The sequence below is a fragment of the Esox lucius genome, chromosome 1, assembly GCF_011004845.1.
Source record: "Esox lucius isolate fEsoLuc1 chromosome 1, fEsoLuc1.pri, whole genome shotgun sequence".
Taxonomy (NCBI): domain Eukaryota; kingdom Metazoa; phylum Chordata; class Actinopteri; order Esociformes; family Esocidae; genus Esox; species Esox lucius.
In genome coordinates, this window is record NC_047569.1 from 9,115,809 (window position 1) to 9,143,672 (window position 27,864).

Below are 27,864 nucleotides of genomic sequence, written 5' to 3' on the forward strand. Positions count from 1 at the left end.
ATGCAGGTGGATCACAGCCTTCCTGTCCAACAGGAGACAGCACATGAGGCTGGGGAAGCACTTGTCTGACCCCCTGACCATCAGCACTGGCTCCCCCCAAGGGTGTGTCCTGTCACCCCTATTCTTCTCCCTGTACACCAACAGCTGCACCTCCAGTCACCACTCTGTCAAGCTCCTGAAGTTTGCGGACGACATCACCCTTATCAGAACTATTTCTGATGGAGATGAGTCCACCTACAGGTGGGAGACTGAACATCTGGTGTCCTTGTGCAGTCAGTACATCTTGGACCTTAACACCCTGAAGACAGTGCAGATGATAGTGGTGGAGATGATAGTGGACTTCAGGAGAAAGCAAGCTGCCCTCCCCCCCATCGCCCTGGCTGGTTCCCCAGTCAACTCTGTGTAGGCCTTTCCCTTTCTGGGCACCACCATCGCCCAGGAACTCAAGTGGGAACTGAACATCCCCTCTCTTACAAAGAAAGCACAAAGTGCCTTTCAATAGAAGGCGGTGCAGTTCCCATTGCAAGCAGTGATTCAGTCTGTCATGATTGTGTAGCAGAGATTTGTTGTCATTCTTTGAAATTATTTGTGACCATCGTGATGACCATCATGATGTGTGATGATCAACATTGACGCTCTTGTGATTTCTAGTATGTCTGTGTGTGTTTTTGTACATGCAGGAAAGTGATGTTAGTGTGCATTCCTTATCATGGAACATAGGTGTGTGTGTGTGTGTGTTTGTCAGACACGGAAATTGCTTGTGGGTATTCAGTAAGACAGGATGTTATTGGACTGTCATGTCAACACAGTAGCTGTGCCTACAGAATGGTTGGTGGATCGAGAGAGACAGAGAGAAAGATGAAAAAGGGAGAGAGAGAAAGAGAGAAAGAGAGGGAGATAAAGTAAAGACTGACAGAGATGTAGACAGACACAGAATGAAGGTGCGGCCAGACTGGCACATTGATTTTATCTGTATCCAAAATTTCTAATGTTTTCTGAATGAGAGTCATTCTTTGACAGTCAGCAAAGAAGGTGCATCTATATCCATACAAATTCCATCAATTTTCAGGGACAAAAGATTCAGATACATTTGAAAAGACATGTTGATACCAAACCATGCGTTTTGCCAACTAAAAAAGCTAGTTCTACTACACCCACTTTATATGTAATACAATCCACACATGTAAAGACAATTGACAATGTTTGCTCTCCTCAAATCTGTTGAGCCTGAGCCAGAAAGTTTCAAACAGTTTCAACCAAAGCCAGCAAGAGTCCAAAAACTTCTGAGTTCAGCGACTTCTGGCAACAGCTCCACAGGCTTTTACTTCTCTGCTGCTGCTCCCTCTGTCTTTAACAAGATAGCAAAAACACAGAGAAAGTAAAAGAGCACTCCGAATGGCGACAGAGGCATTCAAACCAAACAACTCAAGCTTTATGCGTTAACCCTTGGTTGGAATAACACAGAAACTATGACAAAAAAGACAACTGTTCTCTGTGGAGAAAAGAAGGCAAATTGTTGGCATATGATCTGGAACTCATGAGGCAAAAGATCTATAAAACATAAAGTCAGGATTTAGACAAAGAGAATACTTTGAAGGAATGAAAGACAATTTAAATATTGGGCTGCCCTGCTGGAGTAGATAATGAAGCTTTCAGAGCAGTCTATGAATCTCTGACTCACTATCATCTCTGACTCTACAGACTGCACAATTTTGTGTTTGGCAGAGAGGCTGACAACACACACACAAACACAATGTCACGGCCGCTCACACAAACGCCATTCAGACTCACGATCTTGAGTGCCTTCACAACATTTTCATTCTACCACTTTTCTTTTCTTTCTTATTTGCATTTTTTATTTTTATGCACTTGTATCACACAATGATCCAAACAACAAAGACACCTCCGGATAAATAGCCTGATCATAAAGTTAGAGTTTTTACAGTCAACCAGGCCCTTTTAAGCACTTTGCCCAGACTCACTGGATAGAGGGGATCCAGACCCTGTGGTTGATTCAATATGTGCTCTTACAGTCTCAAATTGTTAACCAACCAGCCTGACAGACACAAACACCACCCAGTGTCTGCATCCGAACAAACACCCACACACACGTGCGTGCGTTGGCAGTAGTTACTGTAACAGTTGTTGGGTTTGAATTTATTGTTGGATGTTATTTGTGCTAGTAGTCATATTTTATGGTATAATTTACCTATAATTGTTGTCTTCCATGCAAAAACTTTCCTTTTTCAAAAAGGTTCTATTCTTCAATTCTGATTCTTCTTGTCAGTTTCCTTCACCAGTGACATCTGTCCAAGAATATTTCCTGTTCCCAGGGGTAGTGTCCACTTGCTTCACGTTGTAAACACCTTAGCGAAGTATGCCTTACCTATTTACAGTATATGACAAAAATGATTTGGATTCCCCTACTAATTATTGAGTTCAAGTGTTTCAGCCACACCCACTGCTCACAGGTGCATACAGTTCAGCACATAGCCATGAAATCTCGATAGACAAACACTGGCAGTAAAATGGGTCGTACTGAAGAGCTCAGTGACTTTAAACGTGGCATTGTCATAGGATGCCACATTTGCCACAAGTCAGTTTGTGACATTTCTGCCCTTCTAGATCTTCCCCGGTCAACAGTAAGTGTAACAGGTGTGAAGTGGAAGTATCTATGAGCAACAACAGCCCAGCCACGAAGTGGAAGACCACTCAAACTCAAAGAGCGGGGCCACCAAGTGCTGAAGCGGGTAGTGTGTAACAATCTCATATCATCTGTTGCATCACTCACCACAGAGTTCCAAATTTCCTCTGGAAGCAAAAATCAGCACAAGAACTGTGTGTCGGGAGCTTCACGAAATGGGTCGGGAGCTAAATCAACATGTGCAATGCCAAGTGTTTGGTGGAGTGGTGTAAAGCATGCTGCCACTGGAATCTGGAGCAATCGAAATGTTCTCTGGAGTGATTAATCTTTTTTCTCTATCTGCCAGTCCGATGGACGAATCTGGGTGTGGTGGATACCAGGACAATGCTACGTACCAGAATGAATAGTGCCAAATGTACAGTTTGGTGGAGGAGGGATAATGGTCAGGGGCTGTGTTTCAGGGTTTGTTAATGACCCTTAGTTCCAGTGAAGGGTCATCTTAGTGCTACAGGATACAATTTTTTTTGGACAATTGGATACTTTGTGACAACTTTGTGGCAACAGTTTGGGAAAGGCCCTTTCCAGTTCCAGCATGATTGTGCCTTTATGCACAAAACACACAGTTTGCAGAGGTTGGTGTGGAGGAACTGGAGTGGCCAGCACAGAGCTTGCCCTCAACCCAACTGAACACCTTTGGCATGAATTGAAACAACAATTGCTAGTCAGGCCTTCTCATCCAACATCAGGGCCTGACCTCACAAATGCTCTTTAGGCTGAATGGGCACAAATTCTTACAAAGACACAATCTTGTGGAAAGCCTTCCCAGAAGAGAGGTGGCTGTTATAGCTGCAAAGAGGGGCCAAATCCAAGTTTTCTTTTAATAGGATATCCAACAAATTCATATTGACGGGATAGTTGGCTGTCCACAAACATTTTGGCCATACAGTGTAGGTAGCTTGATTGCTAACAGTATTTGCCAAATACACACCATAGCTTAGAAAGAAACTTTATTTGCCGTGATAACTAGAAAACAAAGAGTGGCATCATGTCTGACTCTGTATACGAGTAGGAAGATTCCTTTTTTGGGCAGTAGAGGTTCACTTGATCAAACCATACAATGATGAGGAATAACTAAACAGTAGAAGCAAAGAGAGTAGCTAAAATTTCAGATGCACCTGGAGCAGCTAAGGAGGCGTGCAATGACAAACCAATAAATTCCAAACCATAATGTCAGGAAGCTAGTGGTGTGGTTGTGGCTCATTCAATCCAATAACAGCTAAACCTGAAAACTTCTGTTGCAATGTTGCAGAACAAACATCAAAAGCTACAGTTACGTTGGTCAAGAAACCACTTTTTTTTTTATTCATGAGGGACTCACTGATCAGCCAAAGGAGTTAGTAGCAAGCTAATATTAGCAAAACCATATTAATGTCAAAGCTAATTAATTTAAAGCCTATAATTAGCTAGTCTGGTTAAGATTAATTTAACGTGAGGCAGAGTTTTAGAATATATTCATGTCGTCTGCTGTAGTTTCCAAATTTGTAAGCTTATGTCTTGTGATGAGTGGTCCATTTATAGCCAATATAAAAGTGCACTTATGTTCTGTGGTCATGAAGCTAGCAAGATTGCTCTTTTGTTCCATGTAGTTAACCAATCCAGCTGATATTTATCTGAAACAATTACAAAGTATAGCCTCTGTGTATACATTTCACTATTCTAGTTTGGTAAAACGTTGGCAACTTGGTTAAAAGAAATGTAATGTCACAGTACAAATCTTGAGCTATAGTCAAGCAAGTGTTATGTGGCTACATTGGGGAAATGGTACAAGTTCTTCTCATCTACTTCTTAATTAAATAGCCACTGAGATTTGAAGAAGTAGACTTTACTATTAATTTGATTAATTACTAAACCTCATTTGAAGTGTTTAAGGATTTTTTAAAAGTGGTTTCACTATTATCTGTACTGAAACTAGCAATCTTCAATAATTACGTATTGTGGAGTATGACTTCCTAAGTCTTCAGATAAATAAGGGGAATTCAACCCAAATATGATTTTTCAAACAACAGCATACTCAGTATATTTATTGCTCTTTTTGTCATCATGTCCTTTTACCTTTTCATCCCATTCATATATTTTGGAAAGTTGTTGGAGTCACATAAACACCCAAAATAAATAGTTTGCACAGACAATATTCCACCCCCGCAAATGAAGATAAGAGCGGAAATCAATTTCTGGTACCTATGGCTAAATTAATATTATGTTTACAGTAGAATGAATAATTGATTATTGTATCATTGTATGGAGAGTTTAATGAGGTGTGATGCTCAGGTAGATGACTCACCGCAGGTGAGAATCATAATTAGGGTCTAATTCAATTCCTCACACACGCAACAAACATACTCACAAACTGCTTCCCTTCCCTTAGCATAACACTCAGACACCGGAAAAGTTTTCAGCACTCAGTTCCACTCCAGCAAACAAAATCTCATCATCTTTGTTATTTAGGGAACAAATTACACATTGGTTCACCTCAATCGTCTCTCTCTCTTACATCCCTGAACTCTTAGTTTTTTTGCTGGACAGTGTTAAATAGCGTTGTGATTAGAGACGCGGACCTGCAACCAATAGGTCCCACATTCGGATATTGTCACAGTCAAAGCAAATGATTTATTTGGATTTGATAGACAAAATCTTCACTGGCTACAACCTTCAGTAGCTGTGTTATAGTAAGCCTAAAATAAATGTTTTTAAATGCGACTATAAATGCGACTATTTCTGGTGGATTTTCTAAGTATGCATCAGTGCATGCCTTTTGGGGTAAAATAGGCTAGATCACAACCCCTTGGGCAGTAAAAGAGTAGGGGTTTCCACGATTCTCTCGTCTTTTCACTTCAGTTATCATCACCTAAATTGTTAGTTATTGTATCAATGTCATTCACAAATGAAATGTGCCATGAAATGAAATAGCTTTTGCAGAGTAAAGTTCATATTCAGTCTCGCTAGCAATTGCTTAATTTTTATGACTGTTCCAACTAGTAAGTTAGTAGATACTTGTAAGCCTATAACTGGCTTATAAGCTGTTAAAACAACCAGTGGCAAAAGCCATACAGTTCATAGTTGCCATTTCTGGTGGTGGTAAACTTAAGAAACAGTCAGTTTAACACAATGCTTAATATTCAGACTTGGCATGATGTTGATGTGTGACAAGATGATCTAATGATCAAGATGATCGAGATGGTATACACTGGGGAGATGTATTACATTATGATGTAGTGGTTAAGGACACAGCCACTCATATGGGAGACCTAAGTTTTAATCCATTGAGGGCAACAACACATCACTTAATTGAAGGCCGGCTGAACTAGGCTTGCCTGGTTCCTTTTCTGGTTTCACAAGAAATAGGCTATAGGGGAAAACAAAAACATTTATTTTCATGTATGTTTATTAAAGAAATGATTAATGTATGAATATACTAAGTAAATAAAAATGCATTCGAAAATAAATTGTTAATTGTTTTGTTTAGCATGACCATATGGGTGCTGGAAAATCTGACTGGAGGGTTTAGAGCCTAACCTATTATCAGAATAAACAGTAATTGGTGGATATTAATTGAGACATCATACAGTTTGAAAAAAATTATCTTCCAATGCAAACAGGCTGAAATAATATTTTTTTCTTACAATCATTTTCACAAATCATGTTTTAGACTGTACTGGGCTGTGATAGTTGTCATTAAAATTACACATTCAATGAACTGTCATTACGATTAAATGCTGGTTTTCCATATGAGTGTGAAGCCCTGGTCCACGCGTACTGATAAGGCAGTGGCATCAGCAATCAGCTCCTAGAGGAAAACACACAATCAGTCCAAACCCATCTCTCAACGCAATACTGAAGATTAAGTGAAATGCATGGTATGACTGGCTGACTGGGTATACAGCTTTAAAATGTAAACATACACACAAAGTGATCAGACCTGAGGAAATGTAAAGTTATGATTAACTCTGTGTACATTTTGTGACTCATACTCTCTTTAAAGACTGGTTCAATGTAATCGGAGTCATAGACTTTAGATTACACAGAAAAAAAGTATTAACTATGAATATAGTCCACTCGTAAAATGGGTCTGTGTGTGTGTGTGTCTGTGTGGCAGGCAGCCCCTAACTTTGTGAAAGAGTGATGGAACAGCCTGCTTATTTGAACTTGTTATCCAGTGCTAGAATACTAAGGGAGATGAATGGATGGGCTGCGGCTGTGATACTACTTATACATGACTACTGCAACTCCCTGACTGTCCCTCGACAACCTGGAATTCATCTCTGTCTGCTAGCTCCCCTCTCAAATTATTATTTATACAGTGTGTTGCTATCGGTTACAGGATGCTGATAGTCGTAATGAATTCAGTGTGGGACTAGAATGTGATGTGATAGTTGTGATCTGTATTGTAATTGGCTACAGCATGAGAGCAAGGGCTTCTGGGTAGAAGACTGGTCAGTGCTGACATGATGTAGTTTTTGGTGTGGCCATTTTCGCATTATTTTTTATTTCTGATTGAGTAAAATACCATAATTAACATTTGTTTCATATCCCCATTCTATTTGCTCAGTCTCATCATTACGGTTTACAGTAATATGCACTGACGGCACATTGTGCATCGACAACAAAACGTACAACCCCTGGCCTTAAACAGTATACCTCCAGACAAGGACACTTCATCACAAGGCAAATGAGGACACTGATGAAACTGTCATCTTCTAACTGTGTCCTCTTCCCATCTGTTCCTTCTGCCCTCGGTGATCATGTTTCTACTCCTGTTCCTAGCTCCTGCCATCCATCTCCTCTACCATGGATTAGTATTGTCTTGCACTTCCTGCACTCTCTCTAAAAGTTCCATCAACTGGTCTAACCCTGCTCGTAGCTCATGTTTATAACAGAGGAACCACAAGGTGACCTCTGTGATTACAGCTATTAGATGATGAGTCATGGCGGCCATTTTGCTACTAAAAAAGTAAATAGGCCACTCACTGCCGTAAGAACGACTGTGCCACAATATGATTGGGCCAAAGCCTGACTTGGTTATTAATAACAGTTGAAGTAGACGTGCCCTTTTATATCATTTCTGATTTCTTTGTTCAGAATCTGACATAACTGCGTCACAACCAAATCCATGTTATAACCGCACCCCTTTACAACTTTACCTGTGTATAGCATCCTCACCGGTGTTGCATTCTCTCCATGTTAGAACCTCACCCATGTTATAACCTTATAATCTTTATAAACCACTGTTACAAACTTCACAAACAAGTCTTCACAAATTTAGAATAACCAGTTATATTAAATATACAGTACAGTAGATACTGTGGCAGTGTTTGAAAAGTGTTAATTCAACGCATTCTGGTTGGTCACAGAAACACGTCAAAACTGTTCTCCACCCGATTTTCAATGCACCAAGTGAAATTTGCTGTGGAGGTCTCCAGCTACCCAGAATAGCCTTAAAATGTCAAGTGGGCGTGTCCATCTCACAGTGCACATCCGTATGTCTGTCAATTAAATCTAACCAACACCTCAAGTTTTATGTCAAACACAAGGCCCAATGCTAATGGGGTTCCTGGCTGTCCGAAACAACCCCTAGCCCTTACTTGGGCATAATTGGTGTGGTTAAGAGATAATTTGTATTTTAAATTTAATTATTGATTATTACTGTCGCTATAGTTTTGACAAAACTCATTGTGCCCAGTTATTGTATTATTCTAACAAATATTCAAATAAAAGTAACTTAGCAATGTTTCGCATGAGTTGACAAAAACACAAACATCACATTTTGAACAACATGTCAACATTGAGTTGTTACTGAATGGAGAAACTTTTATTCCTCTAACGACACGTGAAGCTAGAAGAAAATAATACATAAATGTACAGTATATAAAACAATTAAGTAAATGTGAACCGGGGCCTTGTATTTATAGGCAGAAACACACAAATATATCCTGCGTATTCTCAATGTTGTGTTTTGTGTTCCAGCATTGTATTTTATGTCTCACCTGTGTGTCAAGGTTATGACTGCCAGTTATCTTTTTCTCTGTGCCCGAATTTTCACGTAGGATAATATCTGTGATGAGAACATTCCCGGCACCCCACACTCTCACCACGCCCAGGGTCAACCTCTCAGCCTCTGGCAGACCATTTTTCGACACATGACAGGTCAAGGTGTTCTGGAACACATGATGACCACGAAGAGATTGAAAGGAGTGTATGGAAAAGGGGTTTAGATTGATAGTAAACAGTGAAACTGCAGTTAGAGAGCACACTACAAAAATGTGCCATACACTACCAAGCTCTTTAAAGAAACACACACACACACACACACAGTACTCGCCTCATTGCTAAACTCCACCTTCCACATCTAACTGAGCCACACACACACACACACACACACACACACAATTTTCTATTCTTGTGAGGACAGAAACCCAGAATTCCATGTTTCAGATACTCTAACCTAAACCTAATCTTAGCCTCAACTAACTAACAAAAATGAATAAAATTAACCTAACCCTTGTGCCAAACAGGGACACATGGATACACGCACACATAATTGGATACACACACAGCGTACTGGCCACTTTGCTGGATTTCTCCCACATCTGAACTGAGCCAGACACACACACACCAACATACACAGAGATGCATTCTGGCAATGCCTTATCGCAGTGTGAAATTGCTTTTGAATCGGTAGGCAAAGGACAGCCACAGATGTTTGGCTAGTGTTTATGAATGCGTGTTTCCCCATTGGTCCCAGTAATGCCTCGCCCATCAAAATGACTATAAACCACCGGGTAGCAAAGTGTGGTGAGCCCAAAACAAAGGGATAAGATATGCTTATGAAAAGTGAAAGTTCCATGTCCCTCCAAATCATGAAATGGAAATGTGAACTCACCGAAGCAGCTGTGAACAAGGTCAAAAGGTACTGACCCTCTCCAACCGTGTCTATGGGGAGAAAGAGAAACAGAGAGAGAGAGAGAGACACAGAGAAAGAGAGAGACAGAGAGAGAGACAGAGAGAGAGAGAGACAGAGAGAGAGAGAGAGAGAGAGATGGGGAGGATGAAGGGGAGAGATGGAGGGAGACAGTGAGAAGGGAAGAGATAAGAGTGAGTGATGGAGAGCATACTTCTAGAGACACGGAGCATTACTGTAATAGTTCCTGTCACTCCTCTTCTCCATCATCTCCATGTCTATTGCTGCTTCCTGCCATTTCGACACGACCACTCAGCACTCGAACCACTTCAAACATACTCCTCCATGCCAGAGCCAGCCAGTATTTCTGTGTGTTTGTGTGTGTGGGCATTTGTGTTTGTACGTGAGGGGGGTCACTGCGGTCCAGGTTTCCTTTCTGCATTTAGTTTCACCTTGTCTTTGCGTAGCTGAGGGCCGACTTGCGTGGGTTTCATAATAAAAACGGCACACGCACCAGTGGCCATGCAAGTGTTTGTGCGTTCAACCAGGTGGGCTAAATGGGTCCGCTGTGCTTGCACATGTCCACGTGCGCAGTGTCTACTCACCGATCCCCTCCCCATCATCCCAGAACAGGGAACCTTTCGCAGTGCCACTGTCGCTCAGGGAAACAATCAGCCCCAGGGGATTCTTCCGACTGAGGGAAGGATGGATGGTGAGAATTAGCAAGAGAAGTGGGGGGTAAAAATGGAGGAAAGAATGAAAAATAGGGAGAGCAATAGAGGGAGAGAGGAGGTAATTTCAGATTGCTGGAAGACAATGACAAGTGTATGTCACCTACAGTGCATTGTGGGGATTCATTCACCCCCTTTCTGTGGACAGACAATAATTGACATTCATTGTGTAGTGTTATACCTGATCCCTCGCCGCCGTCTCGCATCTCAATGAAAGTAACATCTACTGTATTTCACATTGAAGACGCACACACACGCACACACACACCTACCTGTAGCGTGTGTTGTTCTCTGGTTTCTGCCAGGGCAGGATATATCCTCCTCTCACATGGAGGTTGATGTGGTTGAGAGGCGTTGGCAAGGTTACCAGCTGGCCCCTCAACCCAATAGCCCTAGCCTGGATAAAACATGTAAACAAAAACATTTGAATGAACACAACAGACGTCCACATTTACCACACCAAATCTATTTTTACAAACTGTTAATCCATTGACATTCTTCAAAATGCCTGTGTGTGTTTGTGACTCACCGTGTGGAAGTCATACCAGCGGTCATCTGGGATGTAACCCTTTACCTCCCTGGCTCCCTGTCAAATATAATAAGACACCAAAAATAAGACGCAGACCAACATTCACGTAGCAGACTTTATAGGTCGCCGTTTCGATTTCCTAAACTGGTGAACGATATTCCCATGTGCCCTTGAGCACGGCACCCAACCCTAACTGTTCCTGTGAGTCACAAGAAGGGCCGAATGTAAAAAGGTTTAGTGTCGTTTTGAAAGGCCTTTAGGAGGGAATGTGTTGCAAAGATAAACGTGTGTGTTGTTACCTCATCCAGGGCCGGAGTGATGAGCAGAGCTGGGCCCCAGAGGAACTGTCGGTCAATGTCCCAGGTGTTCTTGTCATTCACAAACCTGCAATCGATCAGAGCATACACACGCATAACTGTACGAACTCACATCAAAAGGTACATTTCTACACTCAATTTTTTGGAAAAAGACGACTCACTCATGTAGCAGAGGTCGGATGACTGTACTTCCTGCATTGTGGGCGTGGAACATGAGTGTGTACAGGTAGGGTAGGAGTGAGTAACGGATGTTCAACACGTCACGGGATGCCTCGGCAAACGATGCGTTCCACGACACAGGGTCTTGTCGCTGTGACACGCAGGCAAAAACACACAGACAGACACAGCATAGGGCTTAAAGCAAGCACAATGTCACGGAGTGGCACTGCATTGCCTTATTGGAACACACACTTTCAGGCCAAGGAGTCGGACTGAAGCCAGTTGGGGGTGGACGATAATTACAGCCAACTGCCCAAGGAGACGGAAGGAGGGAGATGTAGGGAGGGTGATGAAGGGTACGAAAGGGAGAGGGTGAGGGAAGGAGAAAATCAGTGTTGTTGAACTCAGGCTGTGCTTGAAAACGTCCCATGTAGTTAGTGTGGGGGTGAACACTACAGTTGTCTCCATCTACAGCGATGACATTATTAGCCCCTCTGTTGCTAGCTGGCCAGATTACATTCTGACTGAATGAAAAGGTAAGATGTTCATTATCTCGTGACCCGGAGAGTTTATACGATTATCATATTCCAGGAGGATTTACAAGATATTAATTATCTAGCCAGTGACCCGGGAGTTCACCCTTACTGTTCAACTCTCCCAGTCACTCTCCTTCCCCTCTGTGGCCCTTTTACTAACACCTACACCTCTTCAGCTACCGAGAGGACAGTTGCTATGTATTGTAATTACACGGAGTGAGTGTGTGTGTGTGTATTGTTCTGGTTAAGTCCTGAGGGTCAGTGTATACTCTTTGCTGCCCTCTGGCTGGCAGTCCTTACACTAGAGATTTGTAAATAGCTGACTTAATTGAAGGTGCGAGATGTCTGCTAATCTCTTCTTAGAGGTGAGTGGGTGTGCGGGCGTGTGTCTGTGTGTGTGTGTGTGTGTGTGTGGGGGGGGGGGGGGGTCCATCCGTGTGTCCGTGCTCTGGGTTAGTGTTTCTTCAGTTGATTCCAGTCACTCTGGGCATGCTAGACTACAGTGTGTCGATGTGTGTGTAAATTGCAGACTGTATGACATTCATATTCAACTTTTATAGATTTGTAGTCCAACTATGGGTTCTGTGAGACAAAATAAACCTCTACTTTGCCTCAACCCAGATTATGGAATATGTATAGTTATCGAAATGTAAGGAGAAAAAGAAAGGAGAAAGATTTATGGAGTGAAGGAGAGTGAGGGGGGAGGGAGAAGGAGAAATCTCCTTCCTGAATTTACCTTCCTGTTAGTTTAGTATCAATAACCTGCCAAAAGAAATATGTCACCACTCTATCGATCCCGGAACAGAAGGATAAAGGGCTACAAAGTAGGAAGTCTGGCCAGACAGCAGGTGACAATTTTGGGCAAAGACAAGAAATGCTTTAACAGACTGCAGCTCTTTCAGGATAAAACAGAATTGAATAAGAGGAGTGGTAGTCTAGGGAAGGGAGGGAGTTCAGTGTTTATTACTGGCTCCAATTCTCCTCACAAACCATGTTCCTCAGATGTGTGTGTGTGTAGAGTTCTGGGCAGCGGTAATGACCATCATATTTCAATGAATGCCAGAGTAGTTTGCAGCTCTGCCCACAACAGGGGATGAATGAGTGCAGAACAGCAAATGCAATGAGCTCACTTCTAGGAACACAGAGGTACACTGACCCCCCCCCCCCCCCTTCCAAACAAACATGTTGGCTCACCTCCATGCCACCAGGCCTCACTCTGAGGAGACGCCAAACAAAAAAAACTGTAGAAAAACAAAGAGAAACGCACGACAGTAAGGAGTAAGACTCCGGGCAAACGGAAAATCTAACCGGACCACTCATATCGATGGCCACATTTGCGCCGCCAAATGATTACGCTTGGTCGGCGGCAGGAAAAAACTAAGGAGGGTCTTCTGTCTGTCTTCTCACACTTACACAGGTGCAAGCATGCACGCAAAAGATGGGAGAACAAAATCTGGCCATGACACTCTTCCCTTCTCACCTCAGCCCCTTCATCCATTCATCTGTTTGTGCTGTTCTCTCCATCCTTCCATCATCGGTATTTGTTTCACGGCCATCACTGGAACCTCTAAAGCTTTAACCGTTACAGGTTTTTGACACTGGTGAAGAAATTATACTAGCTTAATTGCGTGTCAAAGCGAGAATATAATTTATGCCCCCAACGAGAATAATTGGAAACCAGTGAATGATGGGGTTGGCATCTCCTTGAAAATACCAACGTCAATCTTTTTTTTTCCTTTTCTTTAAGGTGATCATGGTTCTGGGGAGGAGAATAATAATGCAGCCACACTCTGCGGTGATAAAATGGAGTTCTGTGATATAATGTTGAGGTGTGAACTTCACTGAGGGCAAAAAGATGAGGCTGTGATGACTCAGCAAAATCCTTTATGAATTGGTCTCTCTCTCTCCCCCGTCTCTCACTTTTGCTCTCAGTTGCTACCTTTTCCAGTCCATCTCTCTGGAAGTCTCTCGCTCTTCCTGACACTCTGTCTCTGTTCCTTTCTCCCACTTTCCATCACTCACCTTGCATAGTTTACCCTCAGCTGTCGGCAGTGTTAATTGTCTTCTGGCTGTTGATGATGTTAAAGCGATAGTTCACCAACAATCCATATTTCGGTCAAATGACCATTACCTTGAGTTGTGTCTGAAGGTCTACGGGGACAGAATCCACAATAATAGGTTGGTGGTACTATTGGTTGCCTGTTTCCACTGATGAAATCTGACAGTGATAATATGCTAACTCCAGGCTTTTACCGGAATGGCTAAGCTAATGGAATAATTTGGATAGTGTTACCGTGGGCCTTCATAAAATATGCAAGGTATGGGTAATTCAACCAAAATATAGATGCTGTATAAATTCTCTTGAAGATGATCAGAAGTTAAAATGCTAATGGATGAAAAGTTTGGACTAACTCCAAACAGAAGGGACCGATATTATTACAATACTTAATAGTGTAGGTGCGATCCAGCTTGTATTGTGATTCAATATGATACTGCATTTCATTGAGATTTGATGCTCTTAACATACTGCTCACCATATGTCTGTGGCTGAAGGATAAGAGAGAGTCATGAGAACACTAGCTTTGATCATTCATGGAAATAAGTGCTGAAAAGAAAATTAGCTCCCCGTTTCAAAAAGAGACGGCAAGCAAGCTACTGTATGACAGAAAAATAGTGCACCAAAATAGAGTTTTGGTGCAGGTTAATCAAAGTAACGCAAAAACGCTGCAATATTGTCCGGAATATTATCACAGGTATAGAAGAACTGTATTAGCAACTTCACCTGCGTTGACAAACGGAGACCCACACTGGGCTTCAGAACGCCTCATCCCACTTTTCCTTTGTCACCTTTTTTCCTCATGAAGTGAGTTTTACCCTTGTTTAACACTGTCACCCGCATCTCACACCTTCTTCCCCCTGTCACCCTCTACTAATGCTAGCCCTCGTTTTCTCATACTCTCTCACACACACAAAGTAGCTCTTGCTCTCTCTCCATCTCTCTCCCTCACTCCCCCTCTCTCTCCCCCTTTGGCTCTATTACTCTTTGTCTCTCTCTTGCTCGCTCACACTCTCTCTCCCCCGTCATGTCTCCTGGCCAGGGTATTTCTGTCTATTTTCTCCTTGTTTAAACATCCATTTGAAAGCCATTATTAAATGATTGGGATCGTAGGGGGGAGGAGGGGGGCCCCTCAGATCACCTTGAAAATTCAATTATGCCCCACTTCACACAAACTGTCTGTCTGTCTCGCACACATACACACACAAACACACGCATACACTGCGTCCGTCTCGTACTCTGACTCTGGAACAGGGAAATGTAGCCTGGGCGGATCGATTTCCCAACGGCGTTATTGGATTTTCTCAGATGTGTTCCAACACTCCCAAAGGTCACTACTAGAACGAATGCCACCTCCACTACGCCCATCAAAACACAGACACATCACTCAGTCTGTGTGTGTGTGGGTGTGTGTGCGGTTGTGTCCTGGTTTTGATCATCTCAGTGCAATGTGTCAGTAACTGTCTGTGAACAGTAACGGTCTGTGAGCAGTGTGGGTTCTAATGCGGATGCTGTCATCTACACAGGAAGGTCTTGAAGTTCATTAATGACCAAGGGGCATTTCCTCAGCGAAGGCCCACATGAATGTTTTCGCGTGTCAGGGAACGCACGGCTAGATTGCTCGATTACTCACAGGGTTGAACTTGCTGTTATGGTTGCGAGAGTAAGGGTAGAATGCACCCAGCTGCATCCAGCGAAGACACATCTCATACTCAGCTGGATTGAAAAAGCCACAGATATCAGCGCCGGTCTAGAAGGAGTAAAACAGGGAGGGAGAACGAGAGAGGGAAGAGGATGACTTGAGCTAGTAAAGCCAAAAGACTTGTGAAGTATTTCCATCGTCTGCAGTATCTGTCATAAAGATTTGTTTCTCTTTTTTCAGTCACATTTACAACGAGAAACCAACTTAGAGGAGGAGGAAAAACAAAACAGTTTGAAATCAATAGCAATATCCATCCAGAAAGGAGACAGGGAGGAGACTGACTTACATAAGAAATTCCAAACAGACTGAACTCCATCATTCCTGTTAAGGAGGGACAAAACAGTTAATACCGGAAGGACAAAGAAAACACAGACACATGAAAAACCCAAATGGAGACAAAGACACAACAAAGAAACATGGACACCAAAGAAAGATTTTCAGTCTCTACTCACATTATTAAAAAAAGACATGCACAAACCTATAATGGACTTCAAGAGCTGATCCCAACTGGAGTAGTTGTCTCCCAGCCAGTGTCCAGACCACTTCCCACTGGAGGGATAGGACGACCTCGTCACCACAACACCGCGTTTCCCTGTTACACTCAACACGGCACTGGAGAAAATGGGAAAGGAGTGGTCAGATACCTGCCCAGAGTATAGTAGCTAAAATTGACCGTATTCACATTGCATCACGGGGTAGGCAATGGTGGGCCAGCGGATTTAGAATATTCTACCCGCTGCAGTTGAGTCGATAGGATTGTGGCTAGCAACAGAATGGTTAATCTGAAATACTGGATCCATGTTGAACAATACTCACTCGTATGTTGGCTTGATTTGGGACCATCCGTAGAGGTTGTGTACGTCGTAGTGTTTGACTGGCGTGCCGTCGCTCAGGTGCTGCTGGCTGTTCATACACAGAGTCTTATGATTCAGGCCACGTTCCCTGGACTCCAGGGCTGTGGTGGGACGAACAACGCACTTACATGTACTTTAGGATGCACGGCAAGTAGGACTCACAACGCACTGTATGGTACACGTTAAAGCAAGGCTTCAGGTGGCTGTCACGTGTCGTCTGTGACAGTTTGATGGTGTTTGCCTTCTGATAAAGGTGTGAGCATATTGATAAAGGTGTATGTTCTTACGTGGCATGTATGGGGGATTGTCGTAGACAGCAGGACCCAGGCATTTCTCTCCTACAGTTCCATGGACAAAGCTGGCTGGTTCATTCATGTCCTAATCACAAGAATATATATTTCGGTGTGTGTTTACTGGTATAAAGTACAGTACTCTTGAAAACGACATGTCCTCACAAAGTATAGTAAACCAGGAATTTATTTCTAAAGCGAGGACATTTTGCCTGGAAAGGAGTAATATTGAAGGTTATGGTTAGAAATATAATTTGGTTTTAGAGACACAGTTTAGAAGTTGGGATTATGTTTAGTGGTTAGGGGTAAGGGAAAAGGGGATTTGGAGTGGGAATGATTTTTGTCTCCATAAAAGCCAAGTATACTAAGAGGAGAATGCGTTTATATAGTTGCAGCATAAATGAACTCACAATCCAGAGGCCGTCGAATGTAATATTTTTGTACATATCCGCAATCTCCCGATGCCACCATGTTGCCGTCTTATTCATGAAGAAATCTGGGAATGCTGTATAGGCCCTGTATATCTGACATTGGCCCAGATATCACATAAATGAAATATGGAAGACATGTCACAAACTGGACTGTAAAACAGGAAGTTCCCATGTCTCAAGTGTCACCAGGAAGTGATACACACCTTTACTTGCGTGTCCCAGTCTAGAGACTCATTCACTTTAACATCAGGTAGGTCAGGCCACACCTAGAGAAGGCCAAAAGGAAAGTACATCTTCGTTTAATAAACAATAGAGAGCAGAGTTACCACAAAAAAGTCCATCTTTCTCACAGTTACCTTCCCCCAGACAATATCATTGCTGAGCTCTTTGGGCCATTTGATGAATACGTCTTTCGCCTTCCCCCGTTCAAAGGCAGGGTAGTCTGTCTCATTGCCAGAGATAGCAGGGTCCTAAACGCATATTAACACATGAAAATAACGTTGTGAGAAAAGACGTCAGGCCTTTATCGCTTGTCACATGTTCCGTATGAAGTATGGAACATACCAGTATGAATATGAATCTCATGCCCTCCGTTCTCATGGTATCCACCAGGGCTGGTAGACCCAGGAACTGTCTATCCAGGACAAAGTCAAGCTGGCGCTCCATGTAGTCTATGTCGGCATACTGCACATCCTTCAGGAGGAAAAGGGCACGTATTAGACCAACTTGTTAAAAGTATAGAAGGACTATGGTCTGCACAGGGAAGAAGTGGAATAGGTGCTTCTGGAGGCATAATCCCCCAGGTTTTCTTTTGTATGTGAAGCCGGTAAGTACAAAAGGAATAACCCACAGTCATGACACATCAACAGACACAAATACCAAAATCAAAGAACAACAACTGAAACATTGTATTGTGATTAAGTTTGAAGCATAATAATGCTCTTGTATAAACGAGCAAGGAGTAATTACCCTATACTTTCATCCATTTTAAGGAGTAAGGAGTAATTACATTTTACTTTCATCCATTTTAAGGAGTAAGGAGTAATTACCATATACTTTCATCCATTTTAAGGAATAATTACCCTATACTTTCATCCATTTGTGTTCCACTGGTTTACTGTACGTTGGTACGTTTCTGACAATTTGCTTAGTTTTACATGATTCAGAAAAACTAAGTTAGATGGGTACAATAAACTGTTTGACGTTTCCAGGTTAAAACATTTCTAACTGAATAATTTTTATTAAGAGTTGGTATGTTTTAGTTTGTTGCACTGGAAATGGTTGATATCCATTCAATCACATTAAAAAATGTATTTGATCAAGTGATTTCCATTTAGTGCAAACCAGAGGTGGGGGACTCGAGTCACAATTTTCAGGACTTGTGACTTGCTTGATTAAAGTATGAAAATTACTTGACTTGACTTTGACTTGAGAACAAGTTGCTTGAGACTTGACTTGACTTGAAGTGGAACACTCGACAATGACTTGAACTTATAATAAACAAACAGCAATACAATTATTTTATATGTTGTGACATCAGCACCACTAATCAGCATATGTGCCTTTAACGCTGCACAATTCAAACCGCGCCAAACATGGTAGACAGTAACGTTAGTCGAGCTCCACAAATAGTATCGTTTGGATACAAGGACTTTAAACTGGACCGTGTGAATAAAAAAAGATTTGCCAGATGCAAAATATGCAACAACGTCAAATTTCATTCGTTATTTTAAGAACCACAAGGAAAGGTAAGAAAGTAATCTCTTTATATTCAGTTTCACTAAGATCGATAACGATTAAGTTACTAATGTAATGAATTAATCTTTTGTTTGTCATAATTTGGCCTTGGTTGCATATTATGTTTGATTTTTTTTCTTGTTAGAAATGTGACCATTATCATTACTGAAATTTGACTATAACAGTGGCATAGCCTGAATTTTAATGTTGATGGGCATCTTAAAATGAGCGGGCATGTATATTATTACACGTCGGATATAATGTCTGTATTAAATGTGGGAATTTCCAAGTGTTTGTGGACTGCGTGTGGAAACTAAAAAGCATTGTACTTACACCATAACAGTTAACTTTACTGCATGAAAGGCTAACACGAGGCGCCGATGTGATTACTAGCACCTAAACATTTCGAAGAGTTTTTTTTTTACTCATACAGACAAGAATAATTACAGCGTAATTACATATTAGGCAGTTTTTCAATCACAATAATTAGTTTACAAGGTTGTTATTATTAGCCCTTATTACATGGATTGGCTGAATTCCAGTGCAGAATGCGTGTTATTTCTTGATAACAGACCGTTGCTATGGACGCAGCAGTATTCTAACCAGAGACGGAACGGACTATTTTCTTTAGAGGAAGCAATACAATCGTTTTTAAATCAATAAATTCCTTTTGAAATCAATATTTTGTGTCAAATTATAGATTTATTTGGTAGGTAGCCATGTAATAAGCGGGATAAGGTATAGCGAGGCGGTTGTTATAGTGAATACAACCCCTTCAGGCTGATTCAAGATCCCTCCGCTTCGTCCCCCCAAAAAATTGTACCGCGGAAGAGAAAAATATTTGATTTTGAAATCGAGCTTCGCACCGAGCGCACGTCAGAAACAGAGGACAGTGTGTGTGGGTGTTCATCTCTTTAGTACTGTGACTTTGACTTGACTTGAAACTTATAAGGACTCGACTTGACTTGCTTAGGGTGTACCCTTGACTTGACTTGACTTGACTTGCTTGATTTATCTGAACTGTGACTTGAGACTTGACTCCAGACTTGATGGTTAAGACTTGAGACTTGTTTGGACTTGACCATGTGTGACTTGTCCCCATCTCTGGTGCAAACTAAGAAGGAAGTGAAGTCAGCAAAACTTGTGCGTCTGTGCGTGTTGACATTCTGCAGAGTCACTGGTCACAGCTATCTAAACATCAGTTGAAATAACCAAATTCATATTTGCCTTGATGTTACTTACACTTTCATTGATTTTTAGCTAGCAATGGCTGAAGTTAGCTGACATTTGCATTAGCTGTTTAACAAGTAAATATATCATGAATTACAGATGCAATTGGCCCAAATATTACTTTTGGATGAACATAAAAGATGACAATGTAATCATTGTTGGTGAGCTGCTAAATGTATCCAGTTATTTATCTTGCTTGCTGCTTGATAATCATCTCAAATGAGTGTAGCCACGTTTGTATGTGCCCAAACTTAGAGGTAGTTTGGGGGACTGTGGTTTTGTCTTCAGGGATTGGAGTGGCTCTGCTAAGGATTTTGGATACTTTCATTTAAAAAAATAATAATAAAAAATGTCAAGCTAACAAGTGCTAGGCTTTTTATTTAAAAAAAAAAGTGGTAAGACGTACTCCGGCGTACCCCCTCAATTCAAGCACTGGGGTTAGGGTAATGGGAAATTACGGTTTCTGACAAGGGTGCTGGAGATGAGGATGTGTATTCAAAAATATGTCTCTTTTATGTGTGGAGTTTTGTAGAGTGTAAAGAGAGGGTAATTGAGTCAAATGTACTTATCGTCGTGTTTTAGAGGGTCTAGAAGGGCACTTCTTTGAAGTGCATAATTGAAGGGTGCTTACATAGGGGATGCCAGCTGCCCTCATATCGCTGTAGAGTTCTGCTATCTCCGTGTCGTTGGCGTATCCATAGCGACAGAGCTGGAACCCAAGGGACCAATAGGCAGGGAGCACAGGACGTCCAATCAGCTGATGTGAAAGAAGGGAGACCAGTTTAAAAAGTGGTACTTCTATCTGAAGGATAAAATTAAAATAGTCCTATAAGAGGTTTCTTTGTGTGCTTTGTTGTGTAACTGTCTGAGGTTGCATAGTGTGTACGTGTCAGCAAATAGAGAGTGTGTGTGTGTTTTAAGATTGGCTAGATGAGGGAGCAATGAAGCATAGAAGTCCCAGCTGCTGTAGTCCATCATGAGGGGCCCAAAGCCAGACGAAATACACATACACACACAGAAAGAAAGTGAGAGTGCCTTACGTTGGTATACTCCTGCACCACCAACTCTGGCGTGGGTCCCATCACAATGTAGAAGTCCAGGATTCCCCCAAGTGTGCGGTAAGTCAGGGCCGGGGTTGGCTGGAAGGTCACATCTAAGGCCAGGATGTCAAAAGGTCAGTTGCATTATTTTTATCAATACATTTATATGGAGGTCAACAAAGGAGCACTTTTCTTAGTTATGCAAATTAATTATTTAAAAATCATACAATGTGATTTTCTGGATTTTTGTTTTAGTCTCTCACAGGTGAAGTGTACCTATGATAAAAATGACAGACTTCTACATGCTTTGTAAGTAGGAAAACCTGAAAAATCGGCAGTGTATCAAATACTTAAATTAAGATGACCCATTTAGGCTTACGAGGAGCACTTTCAAAGTTAACGGGCTAAAAACACAGAAGTTTATAATGTATTGTGTTATATTTTAGTAAGCAACATAAGAATATATCACAGCAATGATGAAATGCTGTGGATTAATCCTCACCTCCAAAAATGTGGTCTGAAAGGAGAATAGGTTGTGAAATATGCAGTATGTACTGTGCAAAAACATCTACAACTATGAATAAGTTATCTATTCTGTCAGAAGGAACATATGCTAAGCAGGAACAAAGTGGCTCCTTACATTCACATACATTATGTAGATGCATAAATGTATGACTGATTCCATATAGCCAGGTACATGAGGGGTGCGTGTGTGTATGTGTGTTGCCCTCACCCATTGCATTGCTGTTGAGGAGTAATACACCATGAGCATGTGCAGTCATCTCCAGACCCATATAGAATGGGTGCACGCCATAACAATTCTTCTTGTACTTTGAGGAGAAAGAGCGACAGAGAGAGAAGAGGGGGAGAGAGGATGGGAAAGACAGGGAGGTGGTAGAGAAAGAGAGAGAGGGAAGGAGAGATGGAGATAGGGAGGACACTTCATTACTATTCAGCACAATCATTGCAGTAGAATATATTGTATGACTCCATCAATGATTTGGCAATAAAAATGCATTGAAGACAGGGAAGTACACGTTCAAGGAGACCTGGGAGCATTTGTAAAATCCCAAAAAACACAGAGTGGGGCACAAGAAGGAGATTAAGCCCACCGGGTCACAGGCAGCTGAATTCATAGCCCTGATGGCAAAGGGGGGAGGGGGAGGCTGAGCAGATCTTTTCGCCCACTTGGCCAGCATCAGTGAGGGAAGCAAATTGTCTCAAAGGAAGCACATTGTGCATAGCGGACAATACAAAGTTAAAACTTTAAACTATATGAACTCGTCAGCTGGGGATGGCTCTACAACCAGGGGCTGCAGGAATAGGCAACTTTCCGTTATAGCGAAACGTTTCCAGTGCAAATTATATTTAGTGATAAATAATGCGCAACAGATACCGGACCCATGCAAATAGGTGCTGGAACATACGGAGCCAAAATCTAAGATGTGTCGGATCTTGTTCCGGTAGGATCCAGCGCAAATTAGGCATATTAGTAGGGAGTAATGAAAATTAAGCAAAAGCATTAGCATACTACCAGCAGGACTTCTGTCAGGAAAATGTGTTGCCGGACAGTGTGAACGGCAGCATCTTATTTTTCCTGACATTTAAGAAATGTATCAGACGAGCGCTTCGTTATCACTGTGCTTTTCATTTCAATTGCGTTGTTTGGCATATCAACGGAGCATGTCCGCGTTTGCTGAAGAGCTTAGCCAGTTCAAAGTGAGCTACTGCTGTTGGGAAATCAAACCTGCCCAAATCATTGAGGCTCTCTTCATTCGGCGGGAGAATCCCTTCTCTGTGGGCACACAGTAAATCGATATAACCAAGGCAATCTTTGCCAGTCTGAAGTCCCCTTATTAGGACTTTACGAGCAGTTCTGAAATTCTGAAAGCTGCAATAGATTTATTTTCTTCTGGACAATTTGGCCAGAAGCACTGATATCCAGGTGTATCCTACGCACAAAGTAAAAATGATCAAGTCAGGATGGACATTACTGGAGGATAAGCAAGACGGCACATCGACTTCCCTCTCTCTCATCTGTGAAAGGATTGCCCCAACAGGTAACTAAACACAATCATTGGGATAACCACACAATGAGGGTTCTTTGAAACTAGCAAGCATGCCAGGTATTATCAGACAATTCCATAGTGACTGAAATCTCCAGTGATCTTTGATCGGTCAATATCAGCACGATGACACAGTATTTGCCTGGGGTACAACTTTCGGAATGTTTGCATCCCCCAACGGTCCCACGCCAACATTGCTTTACTTCACTGAAATGGGTCTCTGTTACTTCATTGCATCAAATGGAAGACGTTAAGAGGCCCTGTGAGGTAGGCCTCTTTCGGTCTCTGCCGCTGAGTGTCTGTCTGTGTTGGGAACCATCCGTGGCACAATGGCGTGAGCCAGGAGAGAAAGGTTGTTAGCTTGTCCGCTAATAATGATTTACAGCTAATGATGACACTACAGTCAATACGGTAACACACACACACACACACACACACACACACACACGCACGCCCCTGTGGTCCCCAGCAATTAAACAGAATCAATCTGATACGGGCAGAACCATCGGTCCTGGGTGTTTAGGGCCTTAAGAAGGTGAGAAGCAATGGATTAATGAAACATAACTGATGTTTTTTCATGAAACATTAAGAACGTAATCTGTATTTGGGACAGTGCGAGTGTGTGTGTTTGCACAGCTGCTTAGGCCTAGCTAAACTTGCTTACAGTGGATGCCGTGTGTGTGTGTGTGTGTGTGGGCACCCACCCCAGGAGGCTGGTCTTTCGAAAACATTCCCCAGGTGTGGTAACCAAGGTTGTGTTTGTATGTGGGGTGTTCAGTCTCCCCGAAGCCGTAGACGTACTCGGACGACAGACGCGTCGACACCTGGATGAACAGGTCTGAGAAGGTGAACCCCGGCAACGCCGAGTCCCATCTGAAAGCCAGACAGAGAGGGACGGGGGCGTAGAAACAACAAAACCACGTGATATGGCAGTGAGGAGATAACGTCGAGGATCCAAGCGTGTGGCTTTAACAAAAGGACACGGTTGACCTTCAGCGGCACAGCCAGTGTTGACACGGCATGCTGTGATCTCTGAAGATACGATCCGCCCGCCAGCGTGGGAAAGGTCACTCACATTAACGTGCCAGTGCTGTTCCTGTAGACCTGGATGCCAAAAGGATTTGCCTGGATCTGGACCCTGTACTGCCTCTTGGTTTCATCGGTCTCCGGGTTGGGGGGAACAGTGAGGGGCACGGGGACCTCATAACGCTTGTTAGTAGGGTCAAAGATCTATGGAATGAAAAAGAAAGAGAGACAGAGAGAGAAAGAGAGAGAGAGGGAGAGATGAAAGCCCCACTGAAATGACTCATTCCTGCCTGGAATCCATAAAAAAAAAAGGTTTGCACACCTTGAACTGCAGCAGGTCTGCAGAGTGGTATTTGATTTCCACTCTGAGTGTGTTTATGTCGGGAGATTCCGGTCTCGCGCTGCTCCGGAGCTTAGTGTTCCGTGTTATGTCGAAACTCCAGCCGGAAGGCTGCTCTTCCACCGTGGTGGCGGTGTAACCATAGTCCTCGGGGAAGTAGCACCACGGGACGTGTTCGATGTTAGACGGCTAGTCGGGGGAGAGATGAATAGGGGCAATGTAGGCGTTTTTTTTTGTTTTGATGAAATGCCTCTGGAGGAAGGTTTGTGCATGCAGGTGTGTGTGTGTGTGTGTGTGCGCACGGAAACCCACCTCCCATATGCATTCCCTGGCCCTGCACTTGGCTTCATCCACATCGGGCTCTGGGTAGCAGTCGAAGCGCTCAAACTCCGGCTGGCTCCAGCTTACCGTATAGTTCTGACCCAGGATGAGTTCTAGACCTCGCAGATAGAGCACCTGGGATAAAAGGGGAGACGGCGAGGGGGAAGGGAGTTAAGAAACAGCGGGGGGGGGGGGTTATTCTTTGTAACTGTAAGGGCACACATGATGAAACGTGAGGAACGAAACCAAGGCCACGCAGTCCTCCACTGGTTATGGGTTAGAAAACGGAGTAATGACAGACACACCTGCGTTTAGCCTCAAAGCCATCCTATATACAGCACCTACAAAGCGCACTTGGAAAGCCCCTTGGACATACACACAATCCTGACAGGTTTTACAATAGGCAACCCTGAGATGTCAGCGTCTGAGAAATAACAAACACTAGTATCCATATCTACAGCTATTTTAACAGCTACCTCCATCCCGGCCCTAATGTAGAGTAATGGCCTCCATGTCTGGATACCGGATGCTAACCTTGCACTGGCAATGTCTTCCAGATCTTTATTGAAATGAACGACATTTGAGCCTAACATAAGCAGAGCGTGAGTGGAACTAACATACCTTGGTAAGACAGAGATAGAGAAGTATGGCAAATATAGGTGGCGGTACAGGTATTTCAGATAACAGTGTGTAAGGGTAGCTACAGCAGTCACGACCATAGTTACCTGCCTATAAGTGTCATAGGTGAAAGGATGTGTTGTGATGTTGTTGCCGTCAGTTACGTGGACTGTCAAAGGTTCCCTGATGACACCCAGAACAGTGATGTTCTCAAATCGCAGGTTGTTGGGGTCACTGTATCCAGAATGCATCACCTGCATGGTCAAAATGCCCTGTAAAAAGAGAACAGACCGGTGGTGGTGATGGTGGGGGGGGTTAACTCTTTTGTTCTTGTGTGGTATTCATTTAGATAGAGTAAATAGATCTTTAATGACAATCAGATCAAAAAGCTGCAAACACAGGTTTAAACATAAAACAATGGGAAACACGAAACACTTCAGTTTAAAACAACAGGGTACGTCAGAGTGGGAGTAATCTAAAGTCAGATTGCATAATCAATAACTACTACTTACATTGAGAACAGAAAACTGGTAGTGCATGTAGTTCCCACTTCCAACAGTTTCTGAGAGAGTTTTTGAGAGAGATACCGAGATGTAGAGAAAGAAAAATAGAGATTGGAGAGAAACATGGAGAGACAGGGCGACAGATTAATAATATTAGCCAGTTCTCAGTGTCATTCTACATCAAATGACCTTTTGGTCAATCAATTGTGATTATCTGCATAATGCCATCATTTCGCGTCACAGGACAAAGACAGGCTGAAAGCCACATTGTTTGGACAAAACCCAGTTAAGTAATTGACCTCCAGCCTCGTGGAACGTCACCTCTATGTGGGGGAAGGAGCCAGAACTTGTGGGGGAGGTGGAGCGCTATCAGTTAGATCTGGTGGGGCTTATGTCCACAAACAGTCTGTCGTTTGTGCATATGCCCCGAACAGCAGTTTGGAGTATTTGGCCTTCTTGGAGACCCTGAATTGAGTCCTGTATGGGGCTCCAGTATGGGACTCCATAATTCTGCTTTGGGACTTCAACCTACACATGGGCAATGATGGAGACACCTGGAGAGGCGTGATAGGGAGAAATGGCCTCCCTGATCTGAACTCGAGTGGTCGTTTGTTGCTAGAGTTCTGTCCTAGTCATGGATTGTCCGAAAAATATTCAACTCACACCTCCGGCGGAGCTTTTCTGGCATCCCTGTGGAGGTTGGAGGCATTGAACCTGAGTGGTCGATGTTCAAAGCCTCCATTAGCGAAGTTGCGGCGGGGAGCTGTGGTCTAAAGGTCTTAGGTACATCAAGGGGCGGTAACCCTTGAACACCCTGGTGGACACCGGTGGTCAGGGAAGCCGTCCGACTGAAGAAGGAGGCCTTCCGGGATATGTTATCCCGGAGGACTCCGGAGACGTTTGCAGTGTACCAGAGGTGGGGGACTCGAGTCACATGACTTGACTCGAGTCTCGAGTCACCATTTTCAGGACTTGTGACTTGCTTGATTAAAGTATGAAAATGACTTGACTTTGACTTGAGAACAAGTTACTTGAGAATTGACTTGACTTGAAGTGGAAGACTCGACAATGACTTGAACTTATAATAAACAAACAGCAATACAATTATTTTATATGTTGTGACATCAGCAGCACTAATCAGCGTATGTGCCTTTAACGCTGCACAATTCATACCGCGCCAAACATGGCAGACAGAAACGTTAGTCGAGCTCCACAAATGGTATCGTTTGGATACAAGGACTTTGAACTGGACTGTGTGAATAAAAAAAGATTTGCCAGATGCAAAATATGCAACAACGTCATTCTAAGAACCACAAGGAAAGGTAAGAAAGTAAATCTCTTTATATTCAGTTTCACTTTGATCTATAGCGATTAAGCTATAATGTAATGAATTCATCTTTTGTTTGTCATAATTTGGCCTTGGTTGCATATTATATATATATATATATATATATATATATATATATATATATATATATATATATATATATATATATATTTCTTGTTAGAAATGTGACCATTATCATTACTGAATACGTCTGGTAAATAGATGTAAGGGAATTTGACTATAACAGTGGCATAGCCTGAATTTTAATGTTGATGGGCATCTTAAAATGAGCGGGCATGTATTTTATTACACATAGGCTATAATGTCTGTATTAAATGTGCGCATTTTCAAATGTTTGTGGACTGCGTGTGGAAACTAAAAAGCATTTTGCTTACAACATACAGTTAACTTTACTGCATGAAAGGCTAACATGGAGGCGCCGATATGATTAC

The 27,864-nt window shown here is 42.6% G+C and overlaps 1 protein-coding gene across 3 annotated transcripts in view; it reads right to left on the reverse strand.

The window, feature by feature from the left end:
• Positions 1 to 5,841: 5,841 nt before the first annotated feature.
• Positions 5,842 to 27,864, reverse strand: part of si (sucrase-isomaltase (alpha-glucosidase)) — a 77,308-nt gene continuing 55,285 nt past the window's right edge. For all 3 annotated transcript variants that reach the window (XM_020050172.3, XM_010901704.5, XM_020050176.2), the window contains exons 23-48: positions 26,095 to 26,144; positions 25,690 to 25,854; positions 24,956 to 25,099; positions 24,626 to 24,832; positions 24,353 to 24,507; positions 23,982 to 24,150; positions 21,945 to 22,041; positions 21,212 to 21,324; positions 20,803 to 20,928; positions 17,769 to 17,897; positions 17,561 to 17,674; positions 17,408 to 17,470; positions 17,184 to 17,297; positions 16,771 to 16,861; positions 16,446 to 16,584; positions 16,108 to 16,241; positions 15,916 to 15,950; positions 15,561 to 15,677; positions 11,338 to 11,486; positions 11,159 to 11,243; positions 10,860 to 10,916; positions 10,603 to 10,727; positions 10,205 to 10,293; positions 9,582 to 9,631; positions 8,686 to 8,856; positions 5,842 to 6,488 (exon numbers count right to left, since the gene is read on the reverse strand). In XM_020050172.3, the coding sequence (XP_019905731.2) occupies positions 6,411 to 6,488; positions 8,686 to 8,856; positions 9,582 to 9,631; positions 10,205 to 10,293; positions 10,603 to 10,727; positions 10,860 to 10,916; positions 11,159 to 11,243; positions 11,338 to 11,486; positions 15,561 to 15,677; positions 15,916 to 15,950; positions 16,108 to 16,241; positions 16,446 to 16,584; positions 16,771 to 16,861; positions 17,184 to 17,297; positions 17,408 to 17,470; positions 17,561 to 17,674; positions 17,769 to 17,897; positions 20,803 to 20,928; positions 21,212 to 21,324; positions 21,945 to 22,041; positions 23,982 to 24,150; positions 24,353 to 24,507; positions 24,626 to 24,832; positions 24,956 to 25,099; positions 25,690 to 25,854; positions 26,095 to 26,144 (2,966 nt within the window). In that variant the 3' untranslated portion in view covers positions 5,842 to 6,410. The remainder of the gene's footprint in view (positions 6,489 to 8,685; positions 8,857 to 9,581; positions 9,632 to 10,204; positions 10,294 to 10,602; positions 10,728 to 10,859; positions 10,917 to 11,158; positions 11,244 to 11,337; positions 11,487 to 15,560; positions 15,678 to 15,915; positions 15,951 to 16,107; positions 16,242 to 16,445; positions 16,585 to 16,770; positions 16,862 to 17,183; positions 17,298 to 17,407; positions 17,471 to 17,560; positions 17,675 to 17,768; positions 17,898 to 20,802; positions 20,929 to 21,211; positions 21,325 to 21,944; positions 22,042 to 23,981; positions 24,151 to 24,352; positions 24,508 to 24,625; positions 24,833 to 24,955; positions 25,100 to 25,689; positions 25,855 to 26,094; positions 26,145 to 27,864) is intronic.